Raw genomic sequence first — 14,165 nt, 5'->3', positions numbered from 1 at the left:
GAACTGCTCTTATGAACTGAACAGTCTATACTCAAAGCAAAAAAAAGCTAAAACTTCAAAATTGCAAGGTGATTATAGACCTATATTCACGATTTCACATAAATCAGCATGCAAAAAAATTATTTCCTTTTCTTCATAGCAAATTAACATGCAAGTTGATTGTTGCATAAAAAAATAGTTTAAATAACAAAATAGTATTTAATTAACAAGCAAGTTAAATATATTTAAATAAGATGAAAATGAAAGAGCTAAGGACTGAAACCAGCTCAAATGGTCATGAATAAAACATGTTACAGTGATGTACACATCTACAAATATGGCATGTCCGAAAAAGCCTTTATCAGAGGTGTTTTGACAGTTCAGAGCCACCGTACAAGCCAACAGCTAAATACAGAGAGTACGTTTAGAAAATGCGGCACTAGATCATCCTATTTGGCGTTTTGACATGTCACATGTAGGCGCTGCTTGTCAATCAGACAACGATTCTGCGCTCGTTCTTGCCGTCAATCGCGGGAAAATGATGGATGAAAAGTTTATGATAAACCGCTGAGAGTTTTACTCAACTGTAGTGGCAGAGTCGCCATCAGAGTCAGATTTGATACAAAACCTGCATTGAGCTGACTTTATGACCAACACAGAGCAGAATATAAAGACAGAATGAGCGGCTAGTTAAGAGCCCCTTTGACTGGATTCACCTCTCTCGCCTCTCCCCCATGCTACGGTGCTACAGTATGTGTGTGTGTGTGTGTGTGTGTGTGTGTGTGTGTGTGTGTGTGCGGTGACAGCTCTCAAGCGAGCTTGTTATAATCAATATGAATATTCCGATCAAACTGAATACTATCTTACATCAACAACACATGACCATTCACCAGCTGCAACGAAAAGAGTTCACCCCGAAACTAACATTATTCGGCCCTGGAGTAATAAGTGAATCTCCCCTGATATCTCTAACACAACAAAGAGACAGAGCAGGAAAGGTTTACACATGTAATATTTTTCCTGAGGCGATTTAAAGCAAAATACACAATGACACTCAATCAAGCATATCTACAATAATAAGGAACGTGGTTACTTACTGAGTTATTAACTCACAGCAATGCCACGTGAAGAAAGGACGGACTTTGAAGGAATAAACAGTGTGAGGAGAGATCCATTATAGTGCACTGGACAAGTCTGAACATGTTCCGCCCACGCGAGCGCGACACGCAGGTCTGTACAATTACCTAATTTATCAGCTTAAATATATCGGCCTAATTAAGACATCGGATCAATAACGATAATCTTAAAAATAGCGTTTATCGGCCGATAAGGATATAGGCGCCGATATATCGTGCATCCCTAGTCTGGAGTGTGTCAGCAATTCCTGCAGTTCACTACAGCTTTGAGTGTGACTCCTAATTCAGTCCTCCATGGGTTAATACATTTGATTTGCAGTGATCATGTCTGTGTGATTTTGTTGTCAGCACATTCAACTGTGTAAAGAACAAAGTATTTAATAAGAATATTTCAGTCATTCAGATCTAGGATGTGTTATTTCAGTGTTCCCTTTATTGTTTGAGCAGTATATATATATATATAGTTTATTTCCAGTGTTGCTTTTATCACTGTAGACTGAACTCATGAACACTCAACACTGCTCATTTCTTACTGCTGTATGTGTTGCTCTTTGTCCTCTACACAGGCTACAGTGGTGTAAACTCACTGTTCAGTGCTGTGAGAGTTTGTCTTCAGCTCTACAATCCTCAAACTGTGTGCTGAGAGAGCTGGACCTGAGTAACAATGACCTGCAGGATTCAGGAGTGAAGAAGCTCTCTGATGGACTGAAGAGTCAACACTGTAAACTGGAGACACTGAGGTAAAATAAAAACATTTCCATCAAATAAATGCCGCCACAAATGACTTTTCCGTTGTGAAATGCAGTAAAGTCTGATGAGGTAATGAGCATATGCTGTGATGTATTTTATTTCTGTTTATTTATTGTGAATATTTCATATTTAATGTGAAGTCAAATATGAGAAACCCTGTTTATATCAGATATAATATTGCTCTTTAGTGTCATTTCTGCTGAAATGATCATTGATTGGTGTTCTTTGGTGTTTTTGGGGCGTCTCTAAATGAGCTGTGTTTCTGCAGATGTTCAGCCCATCACTGAGTCTCTTTATTTACTGATGTTCATGTGTGTAAAGTTATATTCAGTCAGTTTTATATTCATTTCAGGAATATTATTGACTAATATGAAGATGTTGATGTGATTTATTTGCAATACAGTTTGTAAAGTCATATTTTCTGTCTGTTAATATTATATGAGAGTCTTGCTTTGTTTAACAAATATGAGGATCTGAATGGATTTGAAATATCAGAAATATAAGAACAGAAATAGCAATAAATAAATCTGTCTGGCTGACTCATTTTGGTCCAGAGATCTTCTCTTTATAAAGTTTATGTAATAATGAAATACAAATGTTTGATCTTCCTCCATGTGACCATTAAAGCAACTCTGAAGAGTTAAAGGAGTCTTTTCCTTTTCCCTATGAGGAGAAATCACTCATTATAGACACTTCAATAATTACATCACACTCACACACAATAATACAGTGTCTTTTACTGTCCTCTACACAGGCTACAGTGCTGTGAACTCACTGTTCAGTGCTGTGAGAGTTTGTCTTCAGCTCTACAATCCTCAAACTGTGTGCTGAGAGAGCTGGACCTGAGTAACAATGACCTGCAGAATTCAGGAGTGAAGAAGCTCTCTGATGGTCTGAAGAGTCAACACTGTAAACTAGACACACTGAGGTAAATGATTCTCCACTCTACAACATTAAAAGTGTTTTGATTGAGATGGAAATGTACAGATATATTTAAGAGCATTAGTGGAGAAACTACAAAATGCTGCTTCTCAAATGAAAGTTGCTCTTTTTTTTAATCAGTTCAGGAAATCAGTGTATTTTAATGATTATTTTACTTAATTACCTCTAAATCTTTATTTATATTTCATATTTTAATGATTATATTTATAGTTTATCTGTGAATTGGTTTATTGGAGCAGGTTTGACAGGCTCTGATCATTTGCATTTTGCAGGTTCATAAATATATAAAGTCTCGTGGTCCTCTTATCTGAACTCAAATCTAGCAGTTTTCTCACATTTCAAAATAGTCAAGAATATATTAGATGACATTTAATATTCAGTTTTATTAAATAACAATATTCAATAATTCTAACTGACACAAATTCCAATAGTTTAGTCATATTATTAACCTCATAGTTTGTTTTTACATCAGATGAATGACTGAAATCACACTGTTAATGTAATCTGTGTTCTTCTTTCTCAGATTGGTCATGTGTAATCTCACTGTTGAGTGCTGTGAGAGTTTGTCTTCAGCTCTACAATCCTCAAACTGTGTGCTGAGAGAGCTGGACCTGAGTAACAATGACCTGCCGGATTCAGGAGTGAAGCTTCTCTCTGATGGACTGAAGAGTCAACACTGTAAACTGGACACACTGAGGTAAATGATTCTCCACTCAACAGATACAGTTTCATATTGGGTTACCTGATGTGGATCCCCATTCAGTGGATTGGCAGAAGAAAAACACAAAACATTTACAGGGTTGTGATTTTAATCATAGCTTTAATAATGAATGTTTGTAAAAATATATTCAAATCTTTTCTAAGTAAACTGCAAAATGTCCAGACTCAAGACGTTTTTTCCTGTAGATTGTTAGATGGATGGATTATAATTATGTATTGCATTAAACAACTTACAAAAAATTACACAGTAATATTGATTGTTATTTTTTTTTCTCAGACTGGTCATGTGTAATCTCACTGTTCAGTGCTGTGAGAGTTTGTCTTCAGCTCTACAATTCTCAAACTGTGTCCTGAGAGAGCTGGACCTGAGTATCAATGACCTGCAGGATTCAGGAGTGAAGCTTCTCTCTGATGGACTGAAGAGTCTAAACTGTAAACTGGACACACTGAGGTAAATGATTCTCCACTCTACAGATACAGTTTCATATTGGGTTACCAAATGTGGATCCCATTCAGTGGATTGACAGAAGAAACAAAACATTTACAGGGTTGTGATTTAAATCACAAGGAAATCAGTGTATTTTATTGTATTTTATGTAGATTATTTTATCTAATTACCTCTAAAATCTTTATTTATATTTTATATTTTAATGATTATATTTATAGTTTATCTGTGAATTGGTTTATTGGAGCAGGTTTGACAGGCTCTGATCATTTGCATTTTGCAGGTTGTGCTGATTCGCCTTTATTTAATCACCCTAATTAAACAAAGTTAAAATTAGGATCCTCCCTTTGCTATATTTCTTAGCGAGAGTTTAGTTAAAGAATCGTCTTTAAAGAACGTATTTTGCAAAATAATAAATTAGAGCATACTTTACCACACAGGGTAACTTTGATGGGTTCTGGAAAATGAATTCAATGTCCACTCCAGAGAAGAAAAGTAATAAAATACACTTTTATTAATAAAATAAAATCCAGTGAAAAAGTAGAATAAACAAAAGACAAATTACAGAAACAAAAGTCATTACTTTATTCTCCGTTGAGAATAAAGGGCCTACCACTCTCAGTATACAGAAGTCAGAAAGCGCAAAGCTGAAGAGTACATGTCAGCTTTTATACTCAGTGTCTCAGTGACAGTATTCATAAATCTACCCTAAACACAGGTGCACAGACTACTTAAATCATACATTCAAGGAGCATGCTAAATCACTTGAACAGTAAAAAGACAGATATATAGTCATCAAGAGTACATTGTATCATATAAATGAACATTTAGGCTGTTTAATATAAGCCTTGATTTATAATGTGCTATATAGTTATGCACTCAAATTCAGGTGCGTGAACTCGGTAGAGAGTTTAGCAAAAGTACAAGTTGGGAGTTCATTCAGAGTTCGACTACTAGCAAGAGGGTCATCTGAATTAGCAAGGGGTTCACAGAGAGTTCGTCCAGCTGATTTGTTTGCTCGCCACGCCCTCTGCCAGAGACGCCTTTCCTTTCTCTTACGTTTCACTTCATCATTAAGAGTTGTGCTTTTACACATAGGAATACCAGAATACATCAGTGATTTTTTTGTGTGATTTTTTCTCACATGATTAATGTCATTTGACCCATCAATCATTACAAGGTTCATAAATATATAAAGTCTCGTGGTCCTCTTATCTGAACTCAAATTTAGCAGTTTTCTTATATTTCAAAATAATCAAGAATATATTAGATGACATTTAATATTCGGTTTTATTAAATAACAATAGTCAATAATTCTAATTGACACAAACTCCAATAGTTTTGTCATATTATTAACCTCATAGTTTGTTTTTACATCAGATGAATGACTGAAATCACACTGTTAATGTAATCTGTGTTCTTCTTTCTCAGATTGGTCATGTGTAATCTCACTGTTCAGTGCTGTGAGAGTTTGTCTTCAGCTCTACAATCCTTGAACTGTGTGCTGAGAGAGCTGGACCTGAGTAACAATGACCTGCAGGATTCAGGAGTGAAGAAGCTCTCTGATGGACTGAAGAGTCAACACTGTAAACTGGACACACTGAGGTAAATGATTCTCCACTCAACAGATACAGTTTCATATTGGGTCACCTGATGTGGAGCCCCATTCAGTGGATTGACAGAAGAAAAAAACAAAACATTTACAGGGTTGTGATTTTAATCATAGCTTTAATAATGTATATTTATCTATAAATATATTGCACTTGTGTTGCACTTTCAGAGCTTCTCTTTTTCCAATATACCCAAATGTGACTTAAAGTTAAAGGAATCAGTTTATTTTAAGGATCTTTATAATGAATTACCTCTGAATTATTTATTCATATTTTATATTTTTATATTTATATCTGTTGTGTCCTGGTGAAGTTTAGACATGCTCTGCTGTTTGTTCAGTTTGCAGTTTCTTCTAAACATATAAAAGTCTCACGACACTCTTAATATTATCTAAACCAGTGGTCCACAACCTTTTTCTAACTGCGGACCGATCAACGTGAATCCACTGTGTACTCATATGGAACTTTATTAGCACATTGCTCCAACATTACAATGCTATTATAACATTAGGAAGTAATAACTTTATTAACACATTGCTCCAACAATATAACATATTATAACATCAGTAACGCTAAATCAATGGGAGCCCTGAGATTGTTTCTTTGCAACGAGATAGTCCATAGAAGGAAGATTGCTGGAAAGAGCGCGTGCACGTCTAGAAGGTGCTGACGTGAGACGTCTGCTTTAGCCAATCAGAACAGTCAGACGCATTCACGTTCGCGCGGTTTATGAGAATAAAAGCCTTTGAATATTTTTCCAGACACATTTAGCTGCTAGAAATTAGTCACATAACGTTTATATGTTTACTTTAATGCCAACCGTATAAATAATTATCGATAAGATGCTTATGATAAGCCGTTGTTTGTTTACCTTCAAGCTTTGCATGTGCCTGTGAAACAGCCCGTTGGTGCCAGCATACACACATACAGTATCATGTACATCTCAACATGCAAAAGTGTTTCTCAAACTCCTTTAACAGTGAAGACTGGTGATCGTGCAGCAGCTTGGTGAGTGAGGGCGCAGGCTCAGTCTCACACAAAATCCACGCTAATGTTTGAAACGCGTCCGATATGCCTCTGTTCACGCGCCGTCCCCACAAATCCAGTTTAAATGCAGCTTCTTTATCTGCCAACTTAAAGATAATTCATTCTTGTTCAGCCCCGTACTGATTGATCCACGCACCAGCACCCGCCTGGGGGTTGAAGACCACTGATCTAAACCACTACAATAATATGAAGACACACTATAAGCATGTATTCAGCAGTTTACTATAAGAGACCTGGTGAACTGATGTATTTACTACACATGCATCTGAAAATAACCCTGATTACTCATTCACATGAAGCAATATATTGACTGAAGATCTTCTGTCAGAAAGGCTGTGTGTGAAGGAGAGTCAGCGCTCATGATTATTGATCAGGTGTTTCTCAGCTGACAGAATAAAAGTCCCCTAATGCTCCATCAGTGTGAATGTAAGTGTCAGGCTGGTGAAAGAGACATTAAGAGAGTGGGTTTGTGTTTGTTTTAGTTTATTTACATCATCGTCCACAATATAATATACAGATGAAGATCAGGTCATGTTCTGTTGCTCTTTATACAGTAAAGTTTGATCTACAAGCTGAAGTATGTGACTGTCAGGGCTGTAGTACTCGAGTCCAGACTCAAGACATTTCTTTCTATAGTCTAGGACTCGCTAATATTCAGACATGAACTTGGTCCAGCAATAGTCATTGGTTGAGTGTGTTTGTCTGGAAAACAGGAAACATCACTGTTAAATCCACTGTGAGTCTAGAATGGGCACTGACACTCTCGTGTGATACGCTTGTCTGCTGAAAAATCCAGTTTGAACCAGCCTAGGCTGGTTGGCTGTTTTTAGCTGTTTGACCAGGCTGGTTTTAGAGAGTTTGGGCCATTTCCAGCCTGGTTTAAGCTGGACATAGCTGGTTTTGGCTGGGCTCCCAACCTGGCTAGGCTGGTTAAGCTAGTTTTAGCTGGATTTAGCTGGTCATTTTCCTGCCTGACCAGCTAAGACCAGGCTGGAAATGGCTGGAAACCAGCCTGAAAATGGCCAAAACCCCTCTAAAACCAGCCTGGTCAACCAGCTAAACACAGCCAACCAGCCAAGGCTGGTTCAAGCTGGATTTTTCAGTAGGGTTGTCTGTCCATATGAGTGCCCTGGTCACTCAGACACATGTGGGACACCGCTCTGTTTCTTAAGACTCCTGGCAGCTAAAGCTAAACTAATAGAGCTGATGTTTAGCTGGGAGCTAGCTAACGTTAACTGCTAGCATGTTCCACCCTAAACATAAGAGTTAGCATTCACACTGGTTAGAAAGCAGTGAAAGTGATATAATATAATGTATGTCTGATATCTGCACATTTAGGGAGCATCTTTAAAGTCTGGACACCTGATTAGGGCTGGGCGATGTGGATTTGAGTAGATCAGGTTAGATTAGATTAGATAATCCACATTATTGATGAAAGATAATCTAGTGAAGTGATCAAGTGAATGTCGGCCCAGTCTGTAAGTGTAGATGGTCTAGTAATAACACGACACTTCCCTTTAGATTGTAGATGAATGCATATGCTAAAGCTTTATTTCATGTGTCAGTCGCTCCATCTCACCCACAGGAACAGGCTGACAGACATCTAGAATGACTTTAACACACAAATAAAGCAAACAAAGCTGCAGACATGTGAAGGAGAGATCGGGCCTTTTGCTCATGAGTATAATCTGAGGTTTAGACCCCCTCACACGCTTTGGAGAGGAATGTGTGAGTGAAAGAGAAAGCGGATGGCCAATCATGAGCTGCGGCCTCAACACATTACACACATATTAGTCTGAGCACTGGCTAGACATTATCTATAGGCTGTATCATATTTGCTTGTCCACAGTTTTACTAGTTAATAAATGCGTCTTCAGAGATCGTGTGTGTGTGTGTGTGTGTGTGTGTGTGTGTGTGTGTGTGTGTGTGTGGGCATGTCTCATGACAGATGTGAGGGGAGAGACAAGATTATCAGACATCAGGATATCTTTAAAGGCGATTATTAATAAATATTGTCTGACATCACCCAGCTCTACTCCTGATTACAGACCTCTGCAACATTTGAGTAAATGCCATACAATCATACAACCAGCTGTAATCCTGCATCTAAGTGTTGATCATCTACAAAACACACATATAATGTTTAAAAATCAACTATAAAATTACATTAAGATGCTACATTATTTGTTTGTGTGCTGTTGCGAGGGCTGGATCAATAAGGAGAGCTGATCAGGATGTGTGTGTTCATCACTGCTGTTGACATGAGCAGAAACAGCAGTCAGCATCTTCACAACACAAAGAGATGTGTGATTGTCCAACTGTGTGATGTGGACTATTGCTGTGTTTGTAGATTGTCTGGCTGTATGGTGACAGAGGAAGGCTGTGGTTTTCTGTCTTCAGCTCTGACTTCAAACCCCTCACACCTGAGAGAGCTGGATCTGAGCTACAATCATCCAGGAGATTCAGGAGTCAAGCTGCTCTCTGAACAACTGGAGGATCCAAACTACACACTGGACAAACTCAAGTATGTGGAGCAGCACTGCCTTTTTTATTGTGAATACAGATACTTTGATACTTCACTGCTCTTCTAGTGTCCAGATATTAATCAAAGCTGTTAAATATGTCAGTGCACTGGGGCAGTTCTCACATTAAGCGTGATATTATATCTCATATTAACACTGTACAGTTTCAGCATTGTAGTTGAGCAGTGAAACTTGTTCTCTACATTTCTGCTGAAGAACTGTACAGTATCAGGTCAGAGATGTGTGTGTACTGTTCTCCAAATACGTCCTGTGTATACTTTAACAGCAAGTTAAACTTTCCCTCATTAACTTCACAGACACAGAATGTCCTTTATCACACTTTAATAAGGGCGGAGTAAAACTATAAACAGGAAGAAAATAAACAATATCAATTTACATTCACAATGTGGACATAACAAAGATGTTTCTGGCAAATATCTCACATATCTTGTAATCTGGCTCTTTTCTGCTTCTAAACTAACATGAACACAAAATATCAGGCAATAAAAGTGATCAGCAGACAGTGATGCTGGTTCTGATATAGTCCAGTGACAATCACATGTTGAACAAACTCAAATAAAGCAAATGACAAAAAACTCCTAAACTAATCCTTTATAACTGAAGTATTATGAACAATAAACAGAACACAAACCCACCAAGCTTCCAAAGGGCGAGGAGGACTGCAGATTGGTCTGGATTCACTGCTCTCCAACTTAGCAATGTTTGGAGATGATGAAGAGGCATTTGACAGAAGATGAAGATCTCCATCATATTTCAAGTCATTTAACACTGAATTCTGCTTTATTATTGTGCTGCGCTTTTGTCAATTGATCATTGAATGAATCCTTCAGTCTTTATATCTGTCTGTTTCTGTGTTTCCATTCTGTTTTCTGTTTCCACATCTGATCTAAAAGCTCTGTGTGTCATTCAGAAGCTGATTTGACAGCTCCACACACACTCATGTTGTTTTACTGCAGTTATTAATGCACTGAGACCATCAGCCAATCACAATCCAGCATTCAGCACACACTCCACATGTCTTATTGTGTGTGTGTGTGTGTGTGTGTGTGTGTGTGTGTGTGTGTGTGTGTGTGTGTGTGTGTGTGTGTGCATGTGTGTGTGTGTGTTTGTGTGTGTTATTAGATGATGTTTGTGTACTGACTGAATGTTAATCTGTGTGTGTTTACAGTCTGGATCATGGAGGAGAGAAGAGGATTACAGCAGGACCACGCAAATGTATGTAGACTAGACAAACACACACACACACACACACTCTCTCAAACACACATATGCATGCACACACTCACACAATCACACACACACACACACACGCTCCCTTCTGTCTCCCTCTCTCACACGCACACGCTCACACTCACACACAATCAGACATAAACACTCACTGTCGCACACGCACACACACACACACACACACACACACACACACACACACACACACACACACACACCCACCCTTTCTCTCTCACACGCACAGGCTCATACACAATCAGACATATACACACACTCGCAAACAAGCATGGCCCTCTCTCACACACAGACACACACACTCGCTCTCACACACATACACACTTACCCTTCGGGGGGAACTTCAGCACTATAAGTGGATTTGATTGTAAAATCCACGCATTGGGAGGTTCGGTTCAGAAGCTACTCGTCTGAAAGAGTATTGAACGGGCCAATTAAGAATGAATTGGCAGCGCAAGCCTGCGCAGGTGAGCGGCATGAGCAATCAACTGAGTATATAAGCTCACCTGGCGCCAGCAGACGCTATCCTTTTCGCTTCAGAGACTTTCTGATCGAGTCGATGAGGGTTCCTCCTGCTGTGCCAGCGATTCTGAGCGAACGAGAGCATTCTCCCGGTCCAGAGTGTGTACACGCAGTGGCAGACGGTCGAGCTGGGTTTCTCCCTTGCCTGGCGTTCTTTGGGTCCGGTCCTCCAGAGCGGTGCGTATAAAGTTGCAAACTTCACAGAAAGAGCAACACAGTCGTGCAGCACGTCCTTATCAGGACGGCGCTCCGACTGTGCGTTTCTGGATGCGGTGGTTTCCTGTCCTTGGATGATGGGCGCGGGCACTGTGTTACATGTCTGGGGGTCCAGTATGTTAATGCGCTGCTCGCGGGCAGTTCATGTCGTCATTGCGATGCCATGACTGTTGCGCAAGATCGCGGTTAGCCTTTGCAAAAGGGCGAACCACCCCAGTTGTCCCCTGCTCTGCAGCGGGCACTCGGGCAGATCTGAGGGTTTCAGCGAGAGATAATCCGTCGCCCACGGGCCCGCGGACCTCCCGCTCCTCTAAGCGCTCCATCCAAGCTTCGGGCGGGGGAAGCGATCCGTCTAACAGATGGTAGCCCTTACGCCCGATGACACCGGAGACCAGATGTCCACCGCGGCATCGGAGGGTGGGCTTTCATTGTCCGATGATGATCCAGACCCGCTCGCCCCCTTCGGGCTGGTGAGCGCTGTCACTACGGATCCTGAAACGGACATGTTAGCCGTGCTTTCCCGGGCTGCTTCGGCCGTGGGTTGGAGATGGTTTATCCCCCAGCTCCGCGGCCGGACCGACTAGAGGGGCGTTCCCTTCTTCCCGGAGGTGCACAGTAGGCTCACGCGGTCTTGTAAAGCACTTTTTTCTGCTCGTGCTGCGTGTTCCTCCACCCTAACCACTCTTGACGGTGAAACAGCCAGGGGGTATGTGGCGATTCCTCAGGTTGAGTGCGCGATGGCGGTAAATCCGCGCGGCGCCTCTTCTTGGCGGGGTCCGCCTCGTCTCCCATCCAAAGCCTGTAAGTTATCTACCTCCCTCGGAGCTAGAGCTTACATAGCTGCGGGCCAGGCTGCTTCCGCCTTGCATACGATAGCCACCTACCAGCGCTACCAAGCGCAGGCGCTGGCCGAGCTGCACGAGGGTGGGTCCAACCCAGGCTTACGAGCTTCGCACCGCCGCCGACTTAGCTCTTCGGACTACTGAGTCCGCTGCGTGTGCGTTGGGGAGGACGATGTCCACATTAGTGGTCCAGGAGCGCCACCCCTGGCTGATATGCGCAAAGTCGACAAAGTCCGCTTTCTTGACTTCCCCATATCCCCAGCCAGGTTCGGCGACACTGTCTGTGAATTCACCCAGGAATTCAAGGCGGTGAGAGAGCAGTTGGTGGGTGATGTCTTATCGGCGGTCCGTAGCCCGCTCCGCCCGCCGTGCCATTCATACCTGCTCCTCGCCGAAGGCGCCCGCCTACGAGAGCTGCTCCGCCCCCGCACACGCCTCCGGCGAAACGAGCGCGTCGGGCACCTCGGAAGCAGGCAGCCCCCCTGCCCAGAACGCCGCTAAGTCCGGCAACGGACCGCGAAGCGCCCCTGGGACAGGCCATCTGGAGAAGAGGGAACTTGCTCTTTCCCCGCTGGAGGGCGGGGCCCTATTTCCAACAGCACTTTTTACTGCCATGAAAACATTATGAAAGGGCACTTTTCACTTCCCCAGATGTGACAGCCCGAAATCTGCCAGTCTGGGACGCTATGCTTTCTAGCTTGCAGATTCGGTGCGTTTCGCCAGTGGCTCACGAGCGCTGGGAGGACGGTCTCCTTTCTCCCACCCCTCGAGCCTCCCCTCCGGAGCTCGGGTTTGGAGTGAGAGCAAATATCTCACCTCCAGCTTTTCCGTGGGACCCGCGAGCTTCCTGGATCAGCACACCCACTCCGCGCTGCCCCACTGCTGGTACGTCAGCGATTGTAGCGATGAGTCCATTAGCGAGAGCTCTGCCTGCCTGGTTAGCGCGGGCCAGCTCTTCGCGGTGGCTCATACGCACAATCAGACTCGGCTATGCGATTCAGTTCGCGAAACGGCCCCCCAAGTCACGGGTGTGTATTCACCAGGGTCAGCCCCCTGTCCGCCCCTGTCTTGCGAGAGGAGATTGCTGTCCTCCTGGCGAAGGATGCAATCGAGCCGCTCCCTCCAGCCGAGATGGAGAGCGGGTTTTACAGCCCACGCTTCATCGTGCCCAAAAAGAGCGGTGGGTCACGGCCAATCCTAGATCTGCGCGTTTTGAACCGCTGCCTGCACAAGCTGCCGTTCAGAATGCTCACGCAGAAGCGCATCCTCCGGTGCGTTCGTCCTCTGGGTTGGTCTGCAGCATTAGACCTGATGGACGCGTATTTCCATGTCTCCACTCTTCCTCGCCACCGACAGTTTCTGCGGTTGCGTTTGAAGGTCGAGCTTGGCAATACAAAGCCCTCCCCTTCGGGCTCTCTCTGTCTCCGCGGGTCCTCACCAAGCCCGCGGAGGGTGCCTCAGCGCCCCTTAGGCTCGCGGGCATCTGCATACTCAATTCTTTACGACTGGCTGATTTTTGCCCTCTCTCGGAGCAGTTGATTATGCACAGAGACAAAGTGCTCTGGCACTTCCACCTGTGGGGGTTTCAGGTCAACCGAGAAAAGAGCAAACTCGCCTCCGTGCAGAGGATCTCTTCTCTCGGGCTGGAGCTGGACTCGGTCACCATGGCAGCGCGCCTCTCCGGAGAGCGCGCTCAGCTGATGCTGTACTGTCTGAGAGAGCTCGACAGTAAAATAGTGGTCCCACTGAAACTATTTCAGAGGCTCCTGGGGCATATGGCATCCGCAGCCGCTTCATGCCGCTCGGATTATTCTATATGAGACCACTTCAGCACTGGCTTCACGATCGAGTCCCCAGACGCGCATGGCACGCGCGCGCACACCGAGTCTCTGTTACTGCGCTGTGTCGCCGCGCCCTCAGCCCTTAGAGCGACCCCTCGTTCCTACAGGCCTGGGTGTCTCTAGAACAGGCGTCCAGTCTTGTTGTCGTTTCAGCAGACACTTCCAACACGGGCTGGGGGGCTGTGCGTTGCGGGCATGCGGCTGCGGACCTGTGGAAAGGTACCCAGTTGCATTGGCATATCGCCTGGAGCTGTTGGCAGTGTTCCTCGCTCTCCACCGTTTTTTTCCGGTGCTGGAGCGGCAACACGTGCTGGTCAGGACGGACAGTAC

At 43.3% G+C, this 14,165-nt stretch overlaps 2 protein-coding genes across 7 annotated transcripts in view; one reads left to right on the top strand and one right to left on the bottom strand.

Moving 5' to 3' along the window:
- Positions 1-14,165, bottom strand: part of znf1086 (zinc finger protein 1086) — an 893,143-nt gene that overhangs the window by 765,231 nt on the left and 113,747 nt on the right. The gene's annotated exons all lie outside the window — the stretch shown is intronic.
- The window catches only part of LOC148682864 (NACHT, LRR and PYD domains-containing protein 3-like), a 30,599-nt gene that overhangs the window by 11,154 nt on the left and 5,280 nt on the right, over positions 1-14,165 (top strand). For all 6 annotated transcript variants that reach the window (XR_015943076.1, XM_088650851.1, XM_088650853.1 and 3 more), the window contains 7 exons: positions 1,682-1,855; positions 2,620-2,793; positions 3,331-3,504; positions 3,805-3,978; positions 5,404-5,577; positions 8,980-9,153; positions 10,341-10,387. Coding sequence is in view for 5 of the 6 variants with exons in the window: in XM_088650851.1 (XP_088506977.1) it covers positions 1,682-1,855; positions 2,620-2,793; positions 3,331-3,504; positions 3,805-3,978; positions 5,404-5,577; positions 8,980-9,153; positions 10,341-10,387 (1,091 nt within the window). In the remaining variant the exon portion in view is untranslated. The remainder of the gene's footprint in view (positions 1-1,681; positions 1,856-2,619; positions 2,794-3,330; positions 3,505-3,804; positions 3,979-5,403; positions 5,578-8,979; positions 9,154-10,340; positions 10,388-14,165) is intronic.

Source organism: Danio rerio, chromosome 4, assembly GCF_052040795.2.
Source record: "Danio rerio strain M-AB ecotype USA chromosome 4, GRCz13ab, whole genome shotgun sequence".
Lineage (NCBI taxonomy): Eukaryota > Metazoa > Chordata > Actinopteri > Cypriniformes > Danionidae > Danio > Danio rerio.
This window is presented reverse-complemented; position numbering and strand designations above follow the sequence as displayed.